At 37.1% G+C, this 20,987-nt stretch overlaps 3 protein-coding genes across 10 annotated transcripts in view; 2 read left to right on the forward strand and 1 right to left on the reverse strand.

The window, feature by feature from the left end:
• Positions 1-673: 673 nt before the first annotated feature.
• On the forward strand, positions 674-2,702 carry LOC103952145 (two-component response regulator ORR9). Its single transcript, XM_009363689.3, has 4 exons — positions 674-1,099; positions 1,462-1,649; positions 2,014-2,084; positions 2,238-2,702. Exons 1-4 carry the CDS (start codon positions 991-993, stop codon positions 2,395-2,397), a joined length of 528 nt encoding a protein of 175 aa, XP_009361964.2. The 5' UTR covers positions 674-990; the 3' UTR covers positions 2,398-2,702.
• Positions 2,703-4,820: 2,118 nt separating this feature from the next.
• LOC103952146 (PH, RCC1 and FYVE domains-containing protein 1-like) overlaps positions 4,821-20,987 on the forward strand; it is a 39,322-nt gene continuing 23,155 nt past the window's right edge. Inside the window, exons 1-9 of one of the 5 annotated variants that reach the window (XM_048586015.1) lie at positions 4,827-5,703; positions 6,444-6,530; positions 7,773-7,862; positions 8,137-8,217; positions 8,505-8,696; positions 8,778-10,850; positions 11,267-11,413; positions 11,931-12,295; positions 12,589-13,140. In XM_048586015.1, coding sequence (XP_048441972.1) covers positions 5,629-5,703; positions 6,444-6,530; positions 7,773-7,862; positions 8,137-8,217; positions 8,505-8,696; positions 8,778-10,850; positions 11,267-11,413; positions 11,931-12,295; positions 12,589-12,721 — 3,243 coding nt within the window. In that variant the 5' untranslated portion in view covers positions 4,827-5,628 and the 3' untranslated portion in view covers positions 12,722-13,140. Of the gene's footprint in view, positions 5,704-6,443; positions 6,531-7,772; positions 7,863-8,136; positions 8,218-8,504; positions 8,697-8,777; positions 10,851-11,266; positions 11,414-11,930; positions 12,296-12,588; positions 13,141-20,987 lie in introns of those variants that run through there. The other 4 variants (XM_009363690.3, XM_048586016.1, XM_048586013.1 and 1 more) reach the window with 4 other exon arrangements.
• Positions 14,355-20,618, reverse strand: LOC103952147 (F-box protein At3g54460). 4 transcript variants are annotated; one of them, XM_009363691.3, is made up of 9 exons: positions 19,855-20,599; positions 16,891-19,407; positions 16,588-16,801; positions 16,204-16,485; positions 16,048-16,107; positions 15,810-15,940; positions 15,426-15,540; positions 14,853-15,002; positions 14,355-14,691 (listed from the first exon to the last, which is right to left on the reverse strand). In XM_009363691.3, the coding sequence occupies exons 1-8, from the start codon at positions 20,391-20,393 to the stop codon at positions 14,856-14,858; spliced, it is 4,005 nt and encodes a 1,334-aa protein (XP_009361966.2). In that variant the 5' UTR covers positions 20,394-20,599; the 3' UTR covers positions 14,355-14,691; positions 14,853-14,855. The 4 variants fall into 4 exon arrangements, 3 of the variants coding, with proteins under 3 accessions (XP_009361966.2, XP_048441969.1, XP_048441968.1); XR_007258938.1 differs by lacking the exons at positions 14,355-14,691; positions 14,853-15,002; positions 15,426-15,540; positions 15,810-15,940 and having other exon boundaries at positions 16,204-16,376; positions 19,855-20,617; XM_048586012.1 differs by lacking the exons at positions 14,355-14,691; positions 14,853-15,002; positions 15,426-15,540; positions 15,810-15,940; positions 16,048-16,107 and having other exon boundaries at positions 16,193-16,376; positions 19,855-20,617.

Below are 20,987 nucleotides of genomic sequence, written 5' to 3' on the forward strand. Positions count from 1 at the left end.
ATTAATTGATTTGTGAGAAAATTAGGGGATTGATATTTATATATCTACATCAAATTTCAAGGCTTTTAATGTCGAAAATGAATGAAATTAACTCTCCACTTGATGAAACAATTGACAAACTAAAAGTTTTTTGGGGGGCCTTGATGGCAAAAGTTCTTTGGTTGTAGATATAACCTTCTTTGATTGACAGATAGAGTTATGTATATTGTGGGTGTACGGATAATGCTAGGTCAGTTAAACTTATAAATTATGTGATATATTACTAATTTAAAATAAACATGTTAAGCAACATTTAAGTGATAATTCAATCATCAACCACTTCATATAGTTTACTAAATGTGGTTTAAATAATTAAATGGTTTTTCTAACATTACCTAATAGTTATTAATGAAAATTGTTTGACTCATTCTCACTTTGAGTTCAAGGAATTATTCTCTTTATTTGCAAATCAAAGTTTAACACGTATACAAAAATTGCGGTTTATATATATAAGAGATAACTCTTTACGTGTAAGTTGTTATTGTTCATTACTAAGGTATCAAAATCTCGTGGATTTTTTTTGGTGAATAATCTCGTTCAACATCTTGACTTGAAAACAATATCAAGAAAGATAAAGTCTAATAATAAGGCAAAATTTTCAGACTGGACCGTAATGGTCAATTTTCTGAAAGGTCAAATGAGAATTTAAAAAAAATAAAAGAGAAAAAATAACGCCTTCTTTGTCTGTTCGCTAATTCAAAAATCAACATAGAAGATCCTCAAGATTCTGGACGTAATCTGTCGGATCTTTCTTTCCAATCTGTCAGATTTCCAAGAGGATTTTCTCTATCTCACTGACTCCGATGGCTTCCCCTTTTAAATCCCACCCACCCTTTCTCTCGTTTTACCATCGCCATCACCATAATATTCAGTAGTTCTCCTGTTCTTCTTCTTCGTATTCTTCCTTCTTGTATGTTTTTGTGTTGCCTTTGAGATTACAAGGTCAGAAATATGGGTTTGGCAGCTGCAGAGGCTCATCAGTTTCATGTTCTTGCTGTTGATGACAGCATCATTGACAGAAAGTTGATTGAGAGACTTCTCAAGACTTCTTCTTATCAAGGTAAATGTATAATTTGATCAATAAGCACGATGATTTCAAGATTTGGATGCATTCTTTTGCTTCTTTTCATGCTTGTCATGCCTATAGATACGTCAACATGATAATTTATTAGACTGGCCAAATTAGGTTTGCTTTTCGCTTTCGAGTCTCTTTGGTTTGAAGACTCTCTGGATTTACTCTAGGGTGCCTTTTTAAATGCTTTTATTTATTTTATTTCTTAATTTTCTAATAAAACTGCTATTGTTTCACTTAAAAAAAAACATTTTCAATTTATTTTTATTAAAAATGTTGATTATATTTATGTACTTCTGTTTAATTGAGTGCTAAATCTTTTGGGTTTCTCTCATTTGCATTTTTTACAGTTACTGCTGTTGATTCTGGAAGCAAGGCTTTGGAATTTTTGGGTTTGCATGAACAAGATGATCAGAGTGCTGCAGATATTCCCTCTCTTTCCCCAGATAATCATCACCAGGAGGTTGAAGTAAATTTGATCATTACAGATTACTGCATGCCAGGAATGACAGGCTATGATCTCCTCAGAAAGATTAAGGTAAAACACAGGACCCTAAATCTTCATCAAAGCATAGGATTTATATTACAACTACAATCCAAATATTTTAGATCAAAATTTTGCTATCCTCCTGCTCTGCATCCAAATTCGAATCCCCCTAATTTAGATTAAATTAAAATATAGATTGAACAAAAAGAAAATTCACCCATTTTTAATTTCCCATGATTAATTTTGGTGCATCATATAGTATAAAAAAGTATTTGATCTACAAAGTCCTAAGTTTGTAATTCAAGTCCAAATAAATTTTAATTGTTCCAAATCCTAACGCAATTGGCAGATCCATAGAAGGTAATAAGGTATAGTTTTTCCTCAAAAACCTAATAAAAATTTACTTGATTTGCAGGAATCTAACGTGCTTAAAGACATACCAGTTGTTATTATGTCGTCAGAGAATGAGCCATCAAGGATCAACAGGTAATTAGGAGAATATTTTAATATATCTCCACTGAAAATACACATCCAATTATTGTACACTTAATCATTACACACACACACATATATTATATATGTATATAATTATATATATGATCATGATCTGACATGGTTTGATGGGTTATTATTGATCAGATGCTTGGAGGAAGGAGCACAAGAGTTTTTCCTTAAACCAGTACAGTTATCCGATGTGAACAAGCTTCGACCTCACATGTTGAAGGGCAGAAGCAGTGTGGACATGGAAGACCAACCCAACGTCAACAAGAAAGGGCATGGAACTAACACAATCAGTTGATTCATTGCCAGATAGAACAAGAACAAATATAATGACTTGGAAGTGATTACTTCATGAGCACTTGATCAATTTTCTCTCTTTTAGGAAGTATCAAGTAGAATGATGATGGATGGATTGTCAAATATTGATATATGTGCGTCTCACATTACGTGCCACAATGTAGATCAAACGACCTTTGATCTCTATAGTTTTCAATAGACTTCTCTTCTCTACTATTTTTTTTTTCTTTTAGATCTGATTGTAAATTAACAGGCAGAAAATATTTATTGAATTTTTGTCAGCTATAGAATATTTTATTTTTTTTTTTTTTTGGTTCTTCTTAGCTTTCCTTGTTATTTTCTTGCTAGTCAAATATGTACGCAATGCAATTTCATTATGACTTTCTAAAATGAACAGAGGAAAGGCTATTACATCTTTATACGTCAAAAATGGTTAGTTCAAGGGGCTAGAGGGCGGGTAGGGAATTATAAAAATAAGGTTAGCTTAAAGGTTTGAACGTGTTAACCAAATGAAACAAACATCTTCATGGAATCGTATTTGTACAGTAAAATTTTTCTGTAGTAATACTCAATATACGAATAACTTTTATTTAGTTATATAAAATTATGATCCCATCTTAGAGCAGTTATACGTAGAAATGAACTTCATATCGTAATAAGTTATAATTTTTCATAAGTACGTATTAAAAAGTTTGTCTCCGCATAATAATAAACTATTGGAAAGGCAAAAGAGGCCAGATTGTGTGCATGTATCTACTATAAAGGGCAGAATAGTATGGAGATCGACTGTCAATAGTATTCTGGCTTTAGTTCTAATTCTAAGATCCTCATTTAAATACATGTGAGTACCTCTTTCAGACCAACCATTAGATTATAAATAAACTTATCAGCTTAAACCATATCATTTATACTTAATCAAAATCCTAAACTTGAAAAAACTTACGCAGCGACTCTTGAGCTTCCAGCGGCAAAGACAAACGTCAAATCCCTTCGGAGATCACGATCGTTGAATCCTTTCTCCATCTCAAGCTTTCATATTTTTTTTCCTACTAAAAATAAGGGGGCCGACTGGAAAGGATTTTGCACCGTCTTTGTTGAAAAATTTGAAATCCAGAATTGTTTGAGCAATTTCCAAAACCCTAGTAATCCCAATCTATTTTTGGTGATGTAATTTACAGTGTTTGGTTTTGGATATTATTGAATTTGTGGAAATTGGGATTGTATGGATTTGAATATTATGCAAAAGGTTTTGAATATCATTCGAGTTTAAGTTTATTTATTCTATCAGGCAAATTTGAACCACATTATTGCTAGTCTATTATGAGTGATAGATCTTAAGTTCAATTCTCTCCAAAGGCGAATTTGAACCACATTATTGCTAGCACATTGTGAGGCTAAGTCCACCCCCTCTTCTTGGTGTAAATAATATTGTTTATTAAAAATAAAAATAAAAAAGTTTATTTATTCCACGAGGATGACAGGTTAGAACCCAAGAGGTAAAACACCTATGATAAGTTACACTAACGTTATGCAGATGATGATAAAATATAATTATAATTGTTGATTATATTAAATTAATTGTTTGGGCCTATTAAGACATGATTTTAATTAAATAGGCTTTGAGATTTATTTAAGCGAAAGGGGTCCAAATAACGAGCTCAAAATGGGCAAGTGATCCAGCTTGACGCATGAGATAGGGCAAGTGATTGGGCTTGGTGCATTAGAACGTCCATGATGCCAAAACTCCATAGGAGGTGCGGCATGGGGGTTACAAACGTTTATATATACATATAATATAGTCTTTGTGTTTTCTCACATCCTATGTTTATTCATTTTTGTCCCTTGGAGAAAAGATGGAAAAGTCCTAAGCCAAACACATCTTAGTGTCGCCTAACTTCATTGATGCAAGATTCTAGCAAATTTATATCAATCACTCCACATCCATTACTAGATTTTTCAATGTGGATACTCTTAAATACTCAACACTTGAAAAGTTTCACGTGATTAATCATGAAGAGAAAGATCACGAACATGAGGATGATCCAACAAAGCAGCACGATTCATGGTTAAAGATTCTAGCCAATCTCCTAATCTTTGTTCATTATCGTGAAAATTACAACCAACCATAATATAATTAGGATAACGTATTGTATATTATTTATCTGTTTTCCGTTGCTTATTTCATTATTCAATTAAATTTTGTCCCAATATCTATTGTACTTTTAGGTTAGGCAAATAAGAACGTTCATAAGTTCTAGAAAATAAAATTCTTAATAATCTTAAATTTCAACTTCCAACATTTAAATACATAAAAATAAAAGGACTCGTATGTAAGTACTTTTAAAATAATTGAAAATATTTTTGGTGAAAGTGTTTTTTGGTTCTAAAAACACTGAAGTGTATTTTGAAAGAAGCACTAATTATGTGCTAATTGAAGTGTTTTGGTTTTTCATGATTCACTTATAATTTTACTAAGAATTGATAATTATCCCAAAAAAATGAATAGTTGTAAATACACTTTCATAAAAAACATTTTGAGTTATTTTAAAAGCAATTCTAAACACAATAAGATAAGAAGAAGAAGGAAAAAAAAAAAAAAAAAAACAAGTGATCCCCCTTGTTCCATTCAATCGTGGCAATTGGTCAATGGCGTCAGTAGTTGACTTGCTAGCACAAACATCAAAATATAAATTGAAAAAGAAAAAAAAAGCAGGCAAACGGCACAGTTCAGTCTCCCACCGGATCAATCAATCACTTTCGACACCTCCACTCACTCAGATTCTCTGCTCTCTCTCTCTCCTCTCTCTCCTCTCACTATTTTCCCCCGCTTTTTCGGTCGCTTTCCTTTTCTGCACAGCCCGAGTTAATCTCCCATACAAACACTGTGCCTCGAAGTAAACGACGCCGAGAACCTTGGAAATCACCACCACTGCAACCACCATTTTTAGGCCGCATTGCCTCGTCGTTTAGGGACAAACTCCGTGCTTTTCCGTCGCCATTGTTGTTATTCGTCCTCTTCTCCGAGCTCGATTCCGAGCTGCCTCGAATTCGGAAGTGAACGAGCTTCAATTCGAATCACTGATCTCCGTCGGGAAGTTCAATCGACAGCTCTGATTGAGTCTCTGGCGAGGCAGAGGGCGAGAGAACTGGAGTTGCGGAAGGAGGCAATGGGAGGTGCAGTGGTGGCGATGGAGGTTAGGGTTTCGGAAGGGAAAGGGGGATTGAGTTGTTGATGCTGCGTATGGACAGGATGACTGCGGATCAGGCAAAGGCGGGCCCACTCGAAAGGGACATTGACTTGGTGAAGTTTCATTCACTTTGGAATTTTAATTTAATTTAGTTTTTTCATTGAATTTCTTGTTTTTATGAAGTTGAAAGTGTAGTTGATGAATGGATTAGAAGCGTCGTTAATGATTAGTTATGGTTAATTTTTATTTAATTCGTATTTTTGTGGTTTTGATAGTTCTTTTCCTTGTTATTACCATTTGCCAGCTCTTATAGTTTGAAAGGTTGGCTGTGTCGATGAGAAATGCAATACGAAGAAACATAAATATGAATGATACTTATAGTCACCGAATCAGCTGTTTATCCGCAGCATAATCTCATGCCGCATTTGTTGTTGGATTGACTTAGTGAATATGTAAGGAGTTGTGTACGCACTTAGTAGACAACTCACTGTTCGTGTCTACATTGCCGTTTACATGGATTGTGGTATGGATTATTTCCCATGGATATGCGCACATGTTTGCGTGTGTGAGTGCGCACTTGGAAAAAATGGGAAAGAATGAAACTTGATGAATAGCTGTTTCATATGCCTCAAAACGCAGATGTTCTAATAGAAGTGACGTCTTAAGTTTTTCAAATAGATGTAGCAACATTCATACATTTAGTTGGATGTTATTGCAACTAACAGTGCGCTGTTTTTTAATCCCCACTGATTCATCTTGTTCTGCAGTGCTATTAATATCCTTCTTTTCCGTACAGTTATCAGTTTGGAGAAAATATGTAGTTTGATCTAATTCATGTTCTGTGCTCATTTCAAAGCAGGCCATCACTGCTCTGAAAAAAGGGGCACAATTGCTCAAGTATGGGCGCAGAGGAAAACCCAAATTTTGTCCTTTCAGGCTTTCCAATGTATGTCCAACTGTATTTGAAGAGCAATATACATTCTTATATTGGTTTTTGCATTTTTTATTTTTTATTTTGTTCTAAATTGCTTATTGTTCTTTCTTGGAGTTTTCAAATGTGAATCTGAGTTCTTATGAATGACTTGTCTTGCATTCATGCTTGTGCATAATGATTATCCATTTCTTGCTTCACTAAGTTTATGTTAGGTCTTGAAGGTATGTCAAAAGGGATTTGCAGTGAAGTATTTGATGGCTTTACAGTGTCTTAGAATTTTATATTTAGCAATATCTCTAGTTACGTTTTTGGCATGTTATGCAGCCAGACTGAATTAGGCCTGCACATGCGCATATACTTCTACCTCACCAATGGTCCGGATTGATAGTCTAGCAAGAAAAAATTACTTGGTAAGAGTAAAGTAGGCAGGGCATAGTAAGTGAAGTGAAATATTTACAATGTCTATGCCATAGGCATTGTCTTTGATATTCCGGGACAATTTGGTAAGAAGGGTTTAAACAGTGTAGAACATACCCTTCATATTGCTCGGTATTCACATTCTACTACATCTGCTATGTGGTGCTTGTCTTAGTTGAATATTGGATCAGCGTACTAGTAATAAGTTTTGGATGCTTGCTCATGTCTATATCTAGCCTTCTTGATGTTGGAGTAAATTCTTCATCTGAAGTTCTATTGTTACACAGCCTTAAAGCACTATTATTCCTTTTAGGCTTTTTATCCAAAATGGTCCCTGAGATTTGCATAACTCCTCATTTTGGTCCCTGAGATTTGAAATCGATAGAATTGGTCCCTAAGTTTGTCCACCATCAATCATTTTGGTCATTCCGTGAAAAATCTAGATTAAATAAGGATAAAATAACATAAATACCCTTAACTTTTGTCAAATCATTTTGTTCTATCGTTTATTAAGTTGAGGGTAGTTTTGTCATTTTAATCTTTATTTAACATAACTATTTACGTAAGGACCAAAATGATTGATGGTGGACAATCTTAGGACCACTTGTATTTATTTCAAATCTCGGGGACCAAAGTGAGGAGTTATGCAAATCTCAGGGACCATTTTGGCTAAAAAGCCCCTTTTATGATAGTTTTTTTAGTTTTATGAGATCTAATAACATGATTTGTATGAGTCATTTATTGCAGTTTCTAGTGATGTATTGAGCAAAGAAATCTTGCCATCAATTTCCTCTTTCTACTTGGATTTTGAATGTTATTCCATGTTGCTTCTTTCAGGATGAATCTGTTTTAATATGGTACTCAGGAAAAGAGGAGAAATGTGTTAAACTAAGCCAAGTCTTGCGAATTGTACCTGGTCAGCGCACTGTAAGTTCTTCATGTTGTGATCTTCTACACCTCTTCAATGGTGAATACTTCAATAATATGCCTATTATAGATGACAAGAACATACAAATAATATATATCCGTTATTTTTAGCACCTGTAGATTTATCTTTAGTTCTTTCTAGAACTATATTTCCTCCGGATTATATCATGGTCCCTTTTGATTTTTATTCTTGTATTGCTTATTTAATTCCCTTTGTCATTTATTTCTCAGTTATGAATGTAACTGAACATCCTGTAATTTGATATTACTGCAGCAAACCTTTCAGAGGTATCCTCGGCCTGAAAAGGAATATCAGTCATTTTCTCTTATTTGTAATGATAGGTCTTTGGATTTGGTAAGCATCTTCTTCGTTGTTGATTTCTGCTGTATCCGACTCTTAGATATTTTTTTCTCCATGCTCAACTATTCTTCTCCTTTTATAGTAGAGGACGTATTGTTGTCTAATCATTTATAAATTTTACATTGTAATAGTTTATTTTCACGACTTTCTTTTCTCTTTTCCAATCCATTTACTTCTTTACGTTTAACTTTCCTATGTATTACTTATGTATCGTACCCCCTGTGTGCTCTTCCATAAATTTCATTTACTTATTTTTTTTAATTTTTACTTGCTTATGCCAGATATGCAAGGATAAAGATGAAGCTGAAGTTTGGTTTACTGGTCTAAAAGCATTAATATCACGTGGCCTTCATCAGAAAGGGAGACCAGAATCAAGAAGTGGAATTACATCTGAGGCAAACAGTCCGAGATCACACACCCAACAAAGTTCTCCATTGAGCTCTCCATTTTGTAGTGGTGATAGTTCGCAGAAGGTGATCTATTTTTGTCTCTTCTGTTATTGCCGTGCCTAAACTGTAACATAGAAGTAAATAATATTCTTGTCACTGCTGCAGGATGGCGTGGAACCGTTTCATCTTCATGCTGCATTTGAAAGCCCTCCTAAAATTGGTTTAGAGAAGGCTTTATCGGATGTCATGTTATATGCCCTGCCTCCAAAAATCCCCTTCCCTTCAGATGCTGCTTGTGCCTCAGTTCCATCATCGGGAGGCTCAGATGGAATGAATGGACGAACAAAAGGTGCAGGTGTGGATGCGTTTAGAGTAAGTTTATCAAGTGCTGTTAGCTCATCAAGTCAAGGCTCTGGTCATGATGAAGTTGATGCTTTAGGGGATGTTTTCATTTGGGGGGAAGGCGTTGGTGATTGCTTTCTGGGTGGAGGATCACATAGAGTTGAAAGTTCTTCTAGTTGTAAGATGGATTCTTTTGTGCCTAAAGTCTTGGAATCTGCTGTAGTACTTGATGTTCAAAGCATAGCTTGTGGTGGACGGCATGCTGCTTTTGTAACCAAGCAAGGAGAGGTATTTTCTTGGGGTGAAGAATTAGGAGGCAGACTTGGACATGGTGTGGATGCTGATGTTTCGCATCCAAAACTCATAGATGCTCTAAAAAATATGAATATTGAATTTTTAGCATGTGGGGAATACCATTCTTGTGCTGTCACACTTTCCGGTGACATGTACACATGGGGTGGCAGTACTTCCAATTTTGCGCTCCTTGGTCATGGGTTTCAATCAAGTCAATGGGTCCCAAAAAAGCTAAATGGACCTTTAGAGGGAATTCATGTCTCATCAGTTTCATGTGGACCGTGGCACACAGCTGTTGTGACCTCTGCTGGGCAATTGTTTACTTTTGGCGATGGCACATTTGGTGTTCTAGGTCATGGGGACCGAAAGAGCATTTCAGTGCCCAGGGAGGTTGATTCCCTTAAAGGTCTCCGTACTGTGCGAGTAGCTTGTGGTGTTTGGCACACTGCAGCAGTAATTGAAGTTATGGTGGGGTCATCAAGTTCCAGCAATTGCTCTTCTGGAAAGCTTTTTACATGGGGAGATGGAGATAAAGGTCGACTTGGACATGGTGACAAGGAAGCAAGACTTGTGCCCACTTGTGTTGCTTCTTTGGTTGAACCCAACTTTTGTAAAGTTGCCTGTGGACAAAGCCTGACTGTTGCACTCACAACTACGGGCCATGTTTACACTATGGGAAGCCCTGTTTTTGGTCAATTAGGGGTCCCTAAAGCTGACGGGAAACTTCCAAGACGTGTTGAGGGAAAGCTAATGAAGAGTTTTGTTGAAGAAATTGCTTGCGGTGCTAATCATGTTGCAGTTTTAACTTCAAGAACTGAGGTTTACACTTGGGGAAAGGGTGCAAATGGTCGATTAGGTCTTCGAGATACAGAAGATAAATTTTCACCAACATTAGTTGAAGCTTTAAAAGATAAACAAGTCAAGAGTATTGTCTGTGGCACTAATTTTACTGCTGCTATCTGTCTTCACAAATGGCTCTCTGGTATTGATCAGTCAATGTGTTCTGGCTGTCGCCTTCCATTTAATTTTAAAAGAAAAAGACACAATTGTTATAATTGTGGACTTGTGTTATGCCATTCATGCAGCAGCAAAAAGTGTCTCAAGGCTTCCATGGCACCAAACCCAAACAAACCTTATCGGGTCTGTGATATTTGTTTTGCTAAACTTCGGAAGGCCACTGAAACCAACTCTTCATCTGGGTCTGCTATTAGTAGAAGAGGAAGTATGAATCAGGGATTCAACGAACTGATTCAAACCAATTTTAAAGAAATGGAAAGTGGATCTTCCAAAAGAAACAAGAAAATGGATTTCAGCAGCAATTGTGTTATTCCCATTGCAAATGGAGTTTCTGAGCGTCGAGCACTCAATGGGACTAAATCTTTCAACCCAGTTTTTGGATCATCCAAAAAGTTTTTCTCAGCTTCGCTTCCTGGATCCAGAATTGCATCTCGAGCAACATCACCAACATCGAGACGATCTAGTCCACCTCGTTCCACAACACCAACCCCAGCTCTTTCGGGGCTTACTCTTCCAAAAGTTGGGGATGATGCTAAAAGGAAAAATGTCAGTCTGAGTGAAGAAGTTCTAAAATTAAAAGCTCAGGTATGTTGCTTGTCTTTTTTTGGTTGTCAATAACTGTGAAAATTTACTTTTCTGTTCAATGTCTAGTTTTCCCTGCATTTCAGTCAAGGCAAATTTACTTCCTCCTGAGGATAACTTGTCTTTCTGTTTGAGTAACAATTTGATTTTGTGTTCAACTCTGGGATGATATCGCACTGTCTAATAGGGAGAAGGATTGCTAGATGTCGATGCCATTTTCTCTACATTGTATATAATAATTTTAGGGCGATGAGCACCAATGTGATATTCTTTTATGTTTTCCTCCAGTTATCTCCTTCATTCTACTCTACTTTACCATGGTGATTACCTTTTTATTCTGTTTTTCTTGCATTCACTGTGCAAAATTACATGGATGAGGTTCTAACTTTGTTCTTTCAACTGATCGACTTATGGTGTAGGTTGAAGATCTTACTCGTAAAGCTCAACTTCGAGAAATTGAGATGGAAAAAACTGCCCAACAGTTGAAGGAGGCTCTGAAAGTAGCAGGGGAAGAAACTGTGAAATGCAAAGCAGCAAAGGAAGTAATTAAGTCGCTCACAGCCCAAGTAGGTTTCATTCTCATGTTTATAGTGAGTATGCATTCTGCATTTAAACAATTTAGGGTTTGCAATAAAGATTGTGGTCAGTTTGATTTTTCAAGCACAAGCACTAATTTATCTGGATATTAACATACCGTGGGAAATGCAAAAGAAAAGAAAATAATGATGAAATCAATGTGTTTTTCGTATCATTGAGGATGTATGGAACTTTGTAACTTTAAACAGGAACCTTATTTAGGTGCTATGTGCATATGATCAAGTTTACAGTTCTTAATCAATAATATGGAGATAATGATAAACATCCAATACATATATAACTAACAATTTATACTTTCAAGTTTATTTAAGTCCTCAGTATATTATCCTATTTAGGACTGTCGTACTAAAATTTCAGTTTTGAGGGTGATGTGCCTCATATGGAAATATAAATGTAGGATCGATAATGGAAGTTAGAATTATTATGTCGGTTGCAAGTCTTCTATTGAATGCAGTCTGAATTAATACCTTGTTTCATTTATTTTAGTTAAAGGAAATGGCTGAAAGGTTACCAATTGGAACAGCAAGAAACATGGATACTCGTCCATTAGACTCTTCCAGTCCCACTCGTGAAGTTTCTACTACAGCCATTGAGAAAACAAGCAGTACATTGAATTTCTCTGAACCTTATTCAATTGTGTCGAGCAGTGAGATAATTTCTGACGTGCCACGGGCCACTTCGAATCACACTGAAGTGGCACATTCAGAAGCAACAGCTAGGCATAAAAACAGAGGAGCAAAAGCTGAAACAGCACAAGGGGATGAATGGGTTGAGCAAGATGAGCCTGGTGTATATATTACCCTAGTTTCCTTGCCTGGAGGTGTCAAAGATCTCAAGCGTGTTCGCTTCAGGTATGCCCCTTTTTCCCGATAACTTCATGCAACCCAAATTTGAACAGAACGTTCTCAGGTATCGAAAATATATGTGTGTGTTTTCCAGTGTGGATTGAATGTTGATATGTATTTCAATCACATGTCAGTGTTAATTCTTCGTTTATTTTCCTCTTCCTAATAGTACCGTCAAGGGATCGTATATGTTATGTCCTTTGCTTACAAGGCCTGTGTCTTCCAAACTATATTTTTAGTACACTTTCAATCATATTTAATTGACGATGACTAATTTTCAAGTGCCTCAATTCTGTCAGTCGAAAGCGGTTCAGCGAGAAACAAGCAGAGCAGTGGTGGGCGGCAAACAAGGGTAGAGTATATCAGCAGTACAATGTTCCGGTGGTTGAAAAATCCAGTATTCCGACGGGGAGGGAAGGGTTAGTTCATTGAGCTGCTAATATCAGTCAAGACACAAGTGGAGAGAAGGGTTTTTACCCTCAATTGACCCTTCATTTTTTTCATTTTAAGGAGGTAAATGTGGTAATTTCCTCCCCTCTTCCCGTAAATTTTGGTTTTATCCTTCTCATTTTTTTTCCCTTGAGAATGTTGTAAACACGAAAATCCTGTAGCAAATGAAACAGCCGAAATTTACATGTCTGCAAATGTATCGCCAGACTCATTGGAGATATTTGTTTTCCGGAGGGGAAATGGTAAGAGTAGGTCGGTCGGGCTTATGTAAATTCTTTGTAAGTAGGTTGGTTTCTGGATTCAAATTCCGAAATAACTTTCCTTGTAAATCCTTCACTCGACAGCTATTTACATAAAAAGCTCAAAAAATTTCAAATGCAGTTGAACAGGTTTGAGCGATCTTTCGTGGGCCCGGTTACTGTGAATTGAAACGAAGAAGTTTTCTGATTGCCGGTACAGGTGTTTGGAGTCCCGGTGTCCCATCTCCTCCATCTTCAAATTATCGCAGTTGCTTAGTCTTTATGTTCATATAAATTGGTTTCTGATAGTCGACGCCATTGAAATTATAAATTTATTAAAGTGAATCACTCCTTTGCGTGACATAAATTGCACTCGATGTGCCAATTCAGGAAAGAAAGAGAAAAAAGTTATCGGCAACAATTATTAGAAATAAATTTACTTTTTCTGGGACATATTAATGATACCAGGCTCAAAGGTCAAAATGGACCATGTGTTATAGTTAGGGAGTTTTAACAAAACACTTCTGATACTGTTTACTTTTAACGAAAAATTACATGTTTATCTTGGTACTACTCACTACACCTTTGTTATTTTTTATTCAAACTAAAGGTTTTTTGGACTTTTCATTAGTTTTTCTTTATAGTTATTGGGTTAATTTAAAATTTAAGTTTTATTTCTTTTTTAGATCTAATCACATATTTGTGGATAAAAAAATTTAAAAACAAAGAAAGAATAATCAACCACCCACAACGCACAACGTGAGTTTGAAGATACATTTAAAACATATAAAATTATCGTATTGTCCCTATGTTGTTTGGGTAGTTGTTGTTGTTCATTGTTCTTCTCTATCAAAGCGAGAGCATTGTAGGAAATATTGAAAGCTTCACCATTTTTGCCTTCTCACTTTATATATACAGATGTGTTATTTTCTTTTTATTGATTTTCATTTTTCTATAAATTTTAATTTAAGTAAAGAGAGAAGGTAATATATAGCTCTCTCAACTGCGGTCAATTTTTCGATTACATAGTCAAAGAAGAGGTGGTCAATATTAATTTTCTTGAGACTATAATGATGGAACTGGCGTGGTGAAGTGGAGTCAAGGTGGATATAGAGACGCTTTAGCCGAGTTTCTTGTGTGTGGGTATGGTTGGGGTTTGGGTCAAGGACAAGGTAGATGACAGTTGAGTTGGTTTTTTTTTTTTTTTTTTTTTTCTTTTTTCTTTTTGGTGATTTTGAAATTATATTTCTTTCTATTTTAATTGAAAAATATTTTTCTATAATAGGTTATAATTATTGTATGAAATTTTTAACAGAAATTAGATAGAATGTCCTTAATTGGCTTGCGAAGATAAACACGAGGCCTAAATGGCCAAATTGACAACACGAAGCTAAATTGATTGAATGGCTATAACACATGACCATTTTGACATTTAAGCCATGATACAATGCTACAATTGAGAAATAAATAAATACATACTTTATATATACACATAATGACAGGATGCTCCTAAGCCAAGTCTGCAAAAAGCCAGAGTAGCAACTTGTTCCTAAGAGGTCGCGTGCCCACATAACCCGGTCCTAGGATTTGTAAGCCAGTTCAATTTTTGTACTGCTTGAAAAGAAACCAGCGTTGGCAAGACGATACCAGCAAAAATGGTCGTGATTCAAATGCTAAAATGTTATTGATGGCATGTACAAGATGGTCACATTCCTGCACGCGAAAAAATAAATGTATGAGAAAACCAAACCTTCAACAAAAGAAAGTTCAAGTACGATGACGAAAAGGTCATATCCAAATTAACACCCTTAAGCAAAATGAAAAGTTAAGTTCGAGTCAAAACTACCCTGAATCGAGAGAAATCATGCACCAACCTTTTACATCTTTGAATTTGTCCGCACAAAGCTAAGATGAGACAGATAATTGCTCTCGGCAAAATCATGTAGTGAACGCTGAGTTCGTGCCCCTATAGGTTCAGATTTTCCAGCCTCTTCCTTCAAAAATCTTCTGCACTCATCAGCATCCTGAAGCAACATCAAGGAAAGCATATAACACTAATTCCTAAACCTTACAATAAAAGTATAAATAAACTATAGAAACATACACACAGTGAAAGAAAGTAGGAGTCATACATACAACATTGCCTACCCAAGCACAAACAAACACATGATCACAGGGAAAGAGGAGAGATGAAAATAACAAAAGACGAGAACTGTTTCCTCACAGATACATTATATAACGAAGTTTCAGTGAATATTTTCCAAAGTTCTAAATTTCAACTGAAACATATATGTGGAATGAAATACACGATATTTTATTTGTTAGGAAATGCAGTAATTAATATACTTATACTCTGACAATCATACAGAGAATTTATCAAACACCTGCTAAATCTTTTTAAAAGATCGCTAGAACACTATGAACTGAAACCACGGGTATGAGTTTACCTGTAAGAACTCCAGCATTTGCTCTTCAATTGTACCACGCATTGCTAGAGTTTCCACGTGTATTGGACGAGTAGCACCCATACGATGAGCACGACTAACAACTTGTTCCTCCATGCTAATGACATTTAAACCAATAGGACAGATTAATATCATAAGGAAACATAACTTTGTATTGTAATTTACTGAAGCCACTAGTAACAAGAAGCCTTGATCTTTGAAAAAACACAGGTTAGAACTGAAAGAGAAAGTTCCTTTCCAAAACAGAGTTGAATTAAGCAGTCAGACTTTTATTTTTATTTTCATATTTTTAACGCACGCTATATTTTCAGTTCAAAATAAAAAAAAAAGAAGAGAACATGATAATAGGGATTTAATAATGATAACCTCCTGTCCCATATTGGTTCCATTAAAAATACATGTGTCACAAAGCTCAAATCGAGGCCCAATGCAGCACTTCCATCCATCAAAAGAACTGTGCAACTAGGATCATGCTGGAACATGGCCAATGACTTCAACTGAAAAAGGAACGTATATTAACCTTACATCCAAAACGAAAAGAAAATTAACTGAAAGCACACAACAAACAAGAAAAAATATATAATTCGAGAGGGAAAACATGTACCTTGTTGCTAGCATGCAATGGGCTATACATCCCAGCATATTTAATACCAGCAATCGCCAACTAACCAAAAAGTAAGAAATTCAAATCCCATTACTTGCACAGCCAAAATCATATAATAGCAAAAATCCATGAGATAGTATGGTATATATTACTCACCTGCTGTTCAATAACATGTATATGCTCAAGAAATTGAGAAAATACCAAAACTTTTTCCAAGTTTGTATCTTGAGTCTTGGTGCTCATTTTAAAGTCATGGATTTGCATTGATCCTTTTGAATCGCTTATCTCAGACAGTAAATTTTCAGTGTGCAAGGAATTATCGTTGTAATCTGGAGGGCAAAAAAATTTGCTGTTAGCTTCCTGCAATGCTTTCAATTTCTCTACAATATAGGCGACTTTACTGCTAGATGTTGACTGCCAATCAGGATCCCAGTTATCCTGCATAAAAGCCAAAAACCCTACATCGGCAAAAATGGTAAAACACAAGAAACCAAAAAACAAGCTGAAAATAGTTCAACTTGTCTTGAGAGCCATGCTTGCCTGTTTATATGAGGGCTGTAGCTCAATAAGATCTTTAGGAACAGGCCATTTTGGATTGGGATTTTCTGGTCGAGCTAATTCATCAGGAGTTTGCATCTCATATAAATTGCCACAACCAGGAAATGTACACCGTTCACTGTCCAAAGCAACACAATCGAGGCATAAAAGATGCCTACATGGCGTAATGACAGGTAACCGACACCATTCCTTGCACCTGATAAAATAAGAATGCAATCTCTAATCAGTAATCATATTTTATCTGCCAAAGGTGGGAGTGCGGGGGTTGTCAACAACAAATATTACCTCACACAGTTGCCGCCGTAAACGAGATAATATTTTATATAAGCATACTCCTCTGACATGGGATCTAGACCATTCTCAACTAGAATATCCATCGTTTCCTGAATATCTTCACCAGCTTCTGTTACTTTTATATGCCCAGCCACACAGCACGATAGCCTGACATTTCCAATAGTTGCACTTCGAAACTTCCATTGCTTTGGATTCAAAAGACTCTCAACATGAGAAGGATCGTTCCAGTCAGCCATTAATATATTACGCTGCACTGTAACTACCAATTCGTTGTAACTTCTAGCATGTTCCTCGGTAAAATCAAGATAAGTAACTTTCTTGATGCAGGGTGGGATAGCCAGCAAATCTACCTTTCTTGCACTAATCATGCACCTATGCAGTAAATGCAACAAACGTGATCGTCCTTCTTCCATCTTTGCTTCAAAAGGCCTAAGAATCCCAGCTTCCCATGATTTATGATTCTGCCCATAAGCTTCCTCGTGAAGGAACTTGAGCAATGGTTGAAGATGTGAGAGTTGACTGTTGGGTGTATTAGGAGTTGGAGTTCCAGTCAATATCCAACGGTTTGAAGCCATCAATGAAACTGCCATCTGCATTTTGTTTGTCAAGCTAAGACTTGAGCCAAGGGTGTGCCCCTCATCTAGCATGACTCTAAGCCAGTGCACTTGCATCATTGCACTTTTCTTCCGAGGGCCCCACTCTGCACTTAAACGGTTGAATGTGGTTATGACAACATCATAGTCCCAAGCCAGACTGTGTGCAGAAGGCTTCCTATGATCATTCCAAACGTAAACTCGTAGCTGACCAGGCCTTACATGCTTCTGAATTTGAGTGTTCCAATGATCAACTAAATTTGATGGAACAACAATTAGGGTTGCCCTAGAAAGATACAGCCTGACTGAATCCAAAGGTGAACAAAGAGCAATTTTGAGAGCAGCAACGTCAAAACTCATACTGTCAAGATTTCGTGGGTAAAACCACCTGCTAACACCCTTTTCTACTCTTCTTTTGAGACCAAATGCTTGAAATATTTTTTGAAACCCATGGGCATCTTCACCAGGCGCCACGCAAGTGATCATGAAAGGACTTCGCAAACCATTTGTCTCCATTGCCGAGAGCTTGTCAGGAGAAAGGTTAGTCAACCAAATTAAGGATTTCTTTGCTATGGAATTTATCAACGCATAATGCTCTTTAAGCACACTAACGAAGAAACGAACGTTTTGTTCCTCTCCTCCAATGGTTCCTTTTGTGCAAAATCCTAGTAAATGTGTTATTGGAAGGCAATTATCCCAGGCTTCTTCAGGAACGCTACAACTTTGGTAGAAAGGATCAGCATTCATGCTACAAAACCATGCTTCACTAGCATCAGCAATACTAGCTGGAAGCTTCCGCCACTTGCAGCAAGCATCACACTGAACCCAGGAGTCCTTATAATCATACTTATCTGCCTTAACCTTCCTAGGCCTCCTTTTCCTAGTACATTTGCTCGCATTGCTAGATGCACCTTCAAATGTGGGAAAAAGATTTTTACTGATGCTGCTCAAGCTCCTGGTGCTTCGAACCCCACCCACTGCTGGATCGGAGTATGCAGCTGCTGGTGTTTCCATTCCTTTACCATAAGGTCCAGGACATGAATTATTAAATCCTGTAATTTTCTCATCATGAAGAACTAGCCTGGCTCTTTTGGATCGTTGGTATTTGGAATCCCAAATATAATTTTGAGAATTCTGACCGCTGTCCCTCTTTTCCATGAGCATCCTCCTGTCAGCAACATAATCACCATTAAGCTCATAATAACCACTTCTTGGGTCTCCATTATGTGTACACCAGTTAACATGTACCCTGTCTGGTGGATTTGCCAGTGCTCCCTGTGTCTTTAGAATAAGGGAAAGAGCAGTTATAGTCTTGCCTAATCCGGGCTCATCACAGAACATTCCCCCATGAAAATCATTCACAGTGGGAGCTACCCCAGTGTCTATTTTCCCAGAGATGGTGTTTATGTAGAAAGAAAATCCATCTTCAGTTGAGAAAGACGAGTACAAGGGATGTGGCAGGATGTCAGCATTTCTCTCACGCTGTAGCATCCACTCTACTGCTGCCTGCTGATGAGGAAAAAGTTTAAGTTTCATGCATGGCATGATTGAGACGGCCAACAGTCTCAGATGGCAGCAGGTTGCAGACACCCTAACAAGGTCAGTTGGGTTAAGTGCAGCTAGAATATTAAGTAAAATGTCATCAGATATCTCACAAATACCAGATCTGCAAGAGTCGTCACAGGATTGTATTCTAGAAGAACCAGCTTTTCCTGTTTTTGCAACACTAGGTAAGCTCTTAAAAATTTCGTGAAGTTCAAATAGCCTTTTCTTTGAAGTATCCATGAAATTATGATGCAGCTTGCAAACAAAAACGTGACAATCTGAAAGATTCCACATGCTTCTGTTAGCTTCTAAAGTATTTTCAAGATAATCTCCGCTGTTGAGCATTGCGCTTCTCTCTCCCCAGTCAGAACTGCAAATTAACGTTGTTGAACTTGTTAGGGTGAGAAGGAAGATAGAAAGGTTTTCAATTTAGGGTAAAGGACCCTTGCAATGAATTGGAATCAACCAACTGCAACCACGCATATAAATAAAACGAACAAAAACAAATTCAAAGTGGCAAAGTGGAAAACTTTCAAAAGTAAGATGACATATGTATATGTTTTTTATTTACAAGTGATCATTTTTGTGGAAAGGAGCGTGAGAGCGTAATCCTTCGGCACACAAACAACCCAAATATTCGATGCATAGCATCGGAACCAGAGCCTAAATTATCGAAATGCAAACCATAACATAACTAGGAAATAAAAATGTTGATACTTGATACAACAATGTTCATTTCTACCCGTCTCAGTCCTCATCTTTTTCGGTTTAACAATTGCGAACTAGCTAATCAAAACAAATGGATATACACATTTACCTCAAATGTCGAAACAGAGCTCCAGCAATGGAGCCGGATCTCGGGAACTGCCAGCCAGCCAGCAATGCAATTGGGAGATAGACATCGATCAGCACCACAGCCCTGACCTCTCCACTGACTCCAGCCTCAACCCGAACCAATCGAGCATCGATCATCAAGCACTTGTTCACAACCAATGCGTGGAGCTGGTGCACCACGCTAATGCTCCCGTGCACCAGCCCGATGCTCCTCCTGCTCCTCCTTATCCCAACATTCTTCAACCCCGCCTCCGGGTTCCTCCTCTTCCTCCCCAATTCCCGAACCGGAACCTCGCATTGCTTGGAGTCCTGAACCGGGATGACATCGGCGGAGGGAATTGAGTCCACGGGGGAGAGGACGACGCCGTTTGGGGAAGTGAAATTGACGTCGGATTGGGAAATTCGGAAGCGGGTGCCGAATGGTGGGGTTTGGCGGGGGTCCGGGGAGGAAGTGACAGTGAGAACGGCGCAGAGGAAGCCGCAGAGCTTGTGGTCGGAGAACGACGACGTATCGTCATCCATTGAACTGAATTGAGGATGGGAGTGAGAAATAAGAGGATTAGGGCACAGAATTAAGAGGGCATTGGGTGATAAATTAGGGTTTTGGAATTCGAATTGGAAGGGAATTAGGAAACGAAGAGGAGGGGGCAGTGATGATTTGATGGGGCGGAGACCGGAGAGTGAGGTTTGGTGTTTGGGTAAGGCTTTGGTCTTTTTGCGGGGCCCGCTTCAGTTTAGATTTGGTGGACTTTTGCGTCTTTGATAGTTTGACTCACAGAATATAAAACCGCACGTGGTTTTTTGCTCGCACTTCCATTTTTTTTATTTTTTTTTTTCCGTTTTAAAGAAGGGAATTGTGACTTGGCCGCGGCGGTTTTTTTTTTTTGCGAGTTAAAAATACTCATCCAGAGATATATTTCAACTTTTTTTTATAATTATTGTGGAATTCACAAGCGTTAAGAATTAAATTCCGAACGTACCATGCAAAATACAAGCTTGAAATTCGTCTACACTTAAATAGGTCACCCTAGTGGTTTACTTGCACTTACACTTAGCTTTGGTTACATTTTAAAATATCGAGAGATTAAATTAAATATCTTATTTATTCCAAAAATG

Source organism: the organism of the source record quoted next, unplaced genomic scaffold (genome assembly GCF_019419815.1).
Source record: "Pyrus x bretschneideri cultivar Hongxiangsu unplaced genomic scaffold, Pyrus_bretschneideri_v1 Contig24, whole genome shotgun sequence".
NCBI classification, from domain to species: domain Eukaryota; kingdom Viridiplantae; phylum Streptophyta; class Magnoliopsida; order Rosales; family Rosaceae; genus Pyrus; species Pyrus x bretschneideri.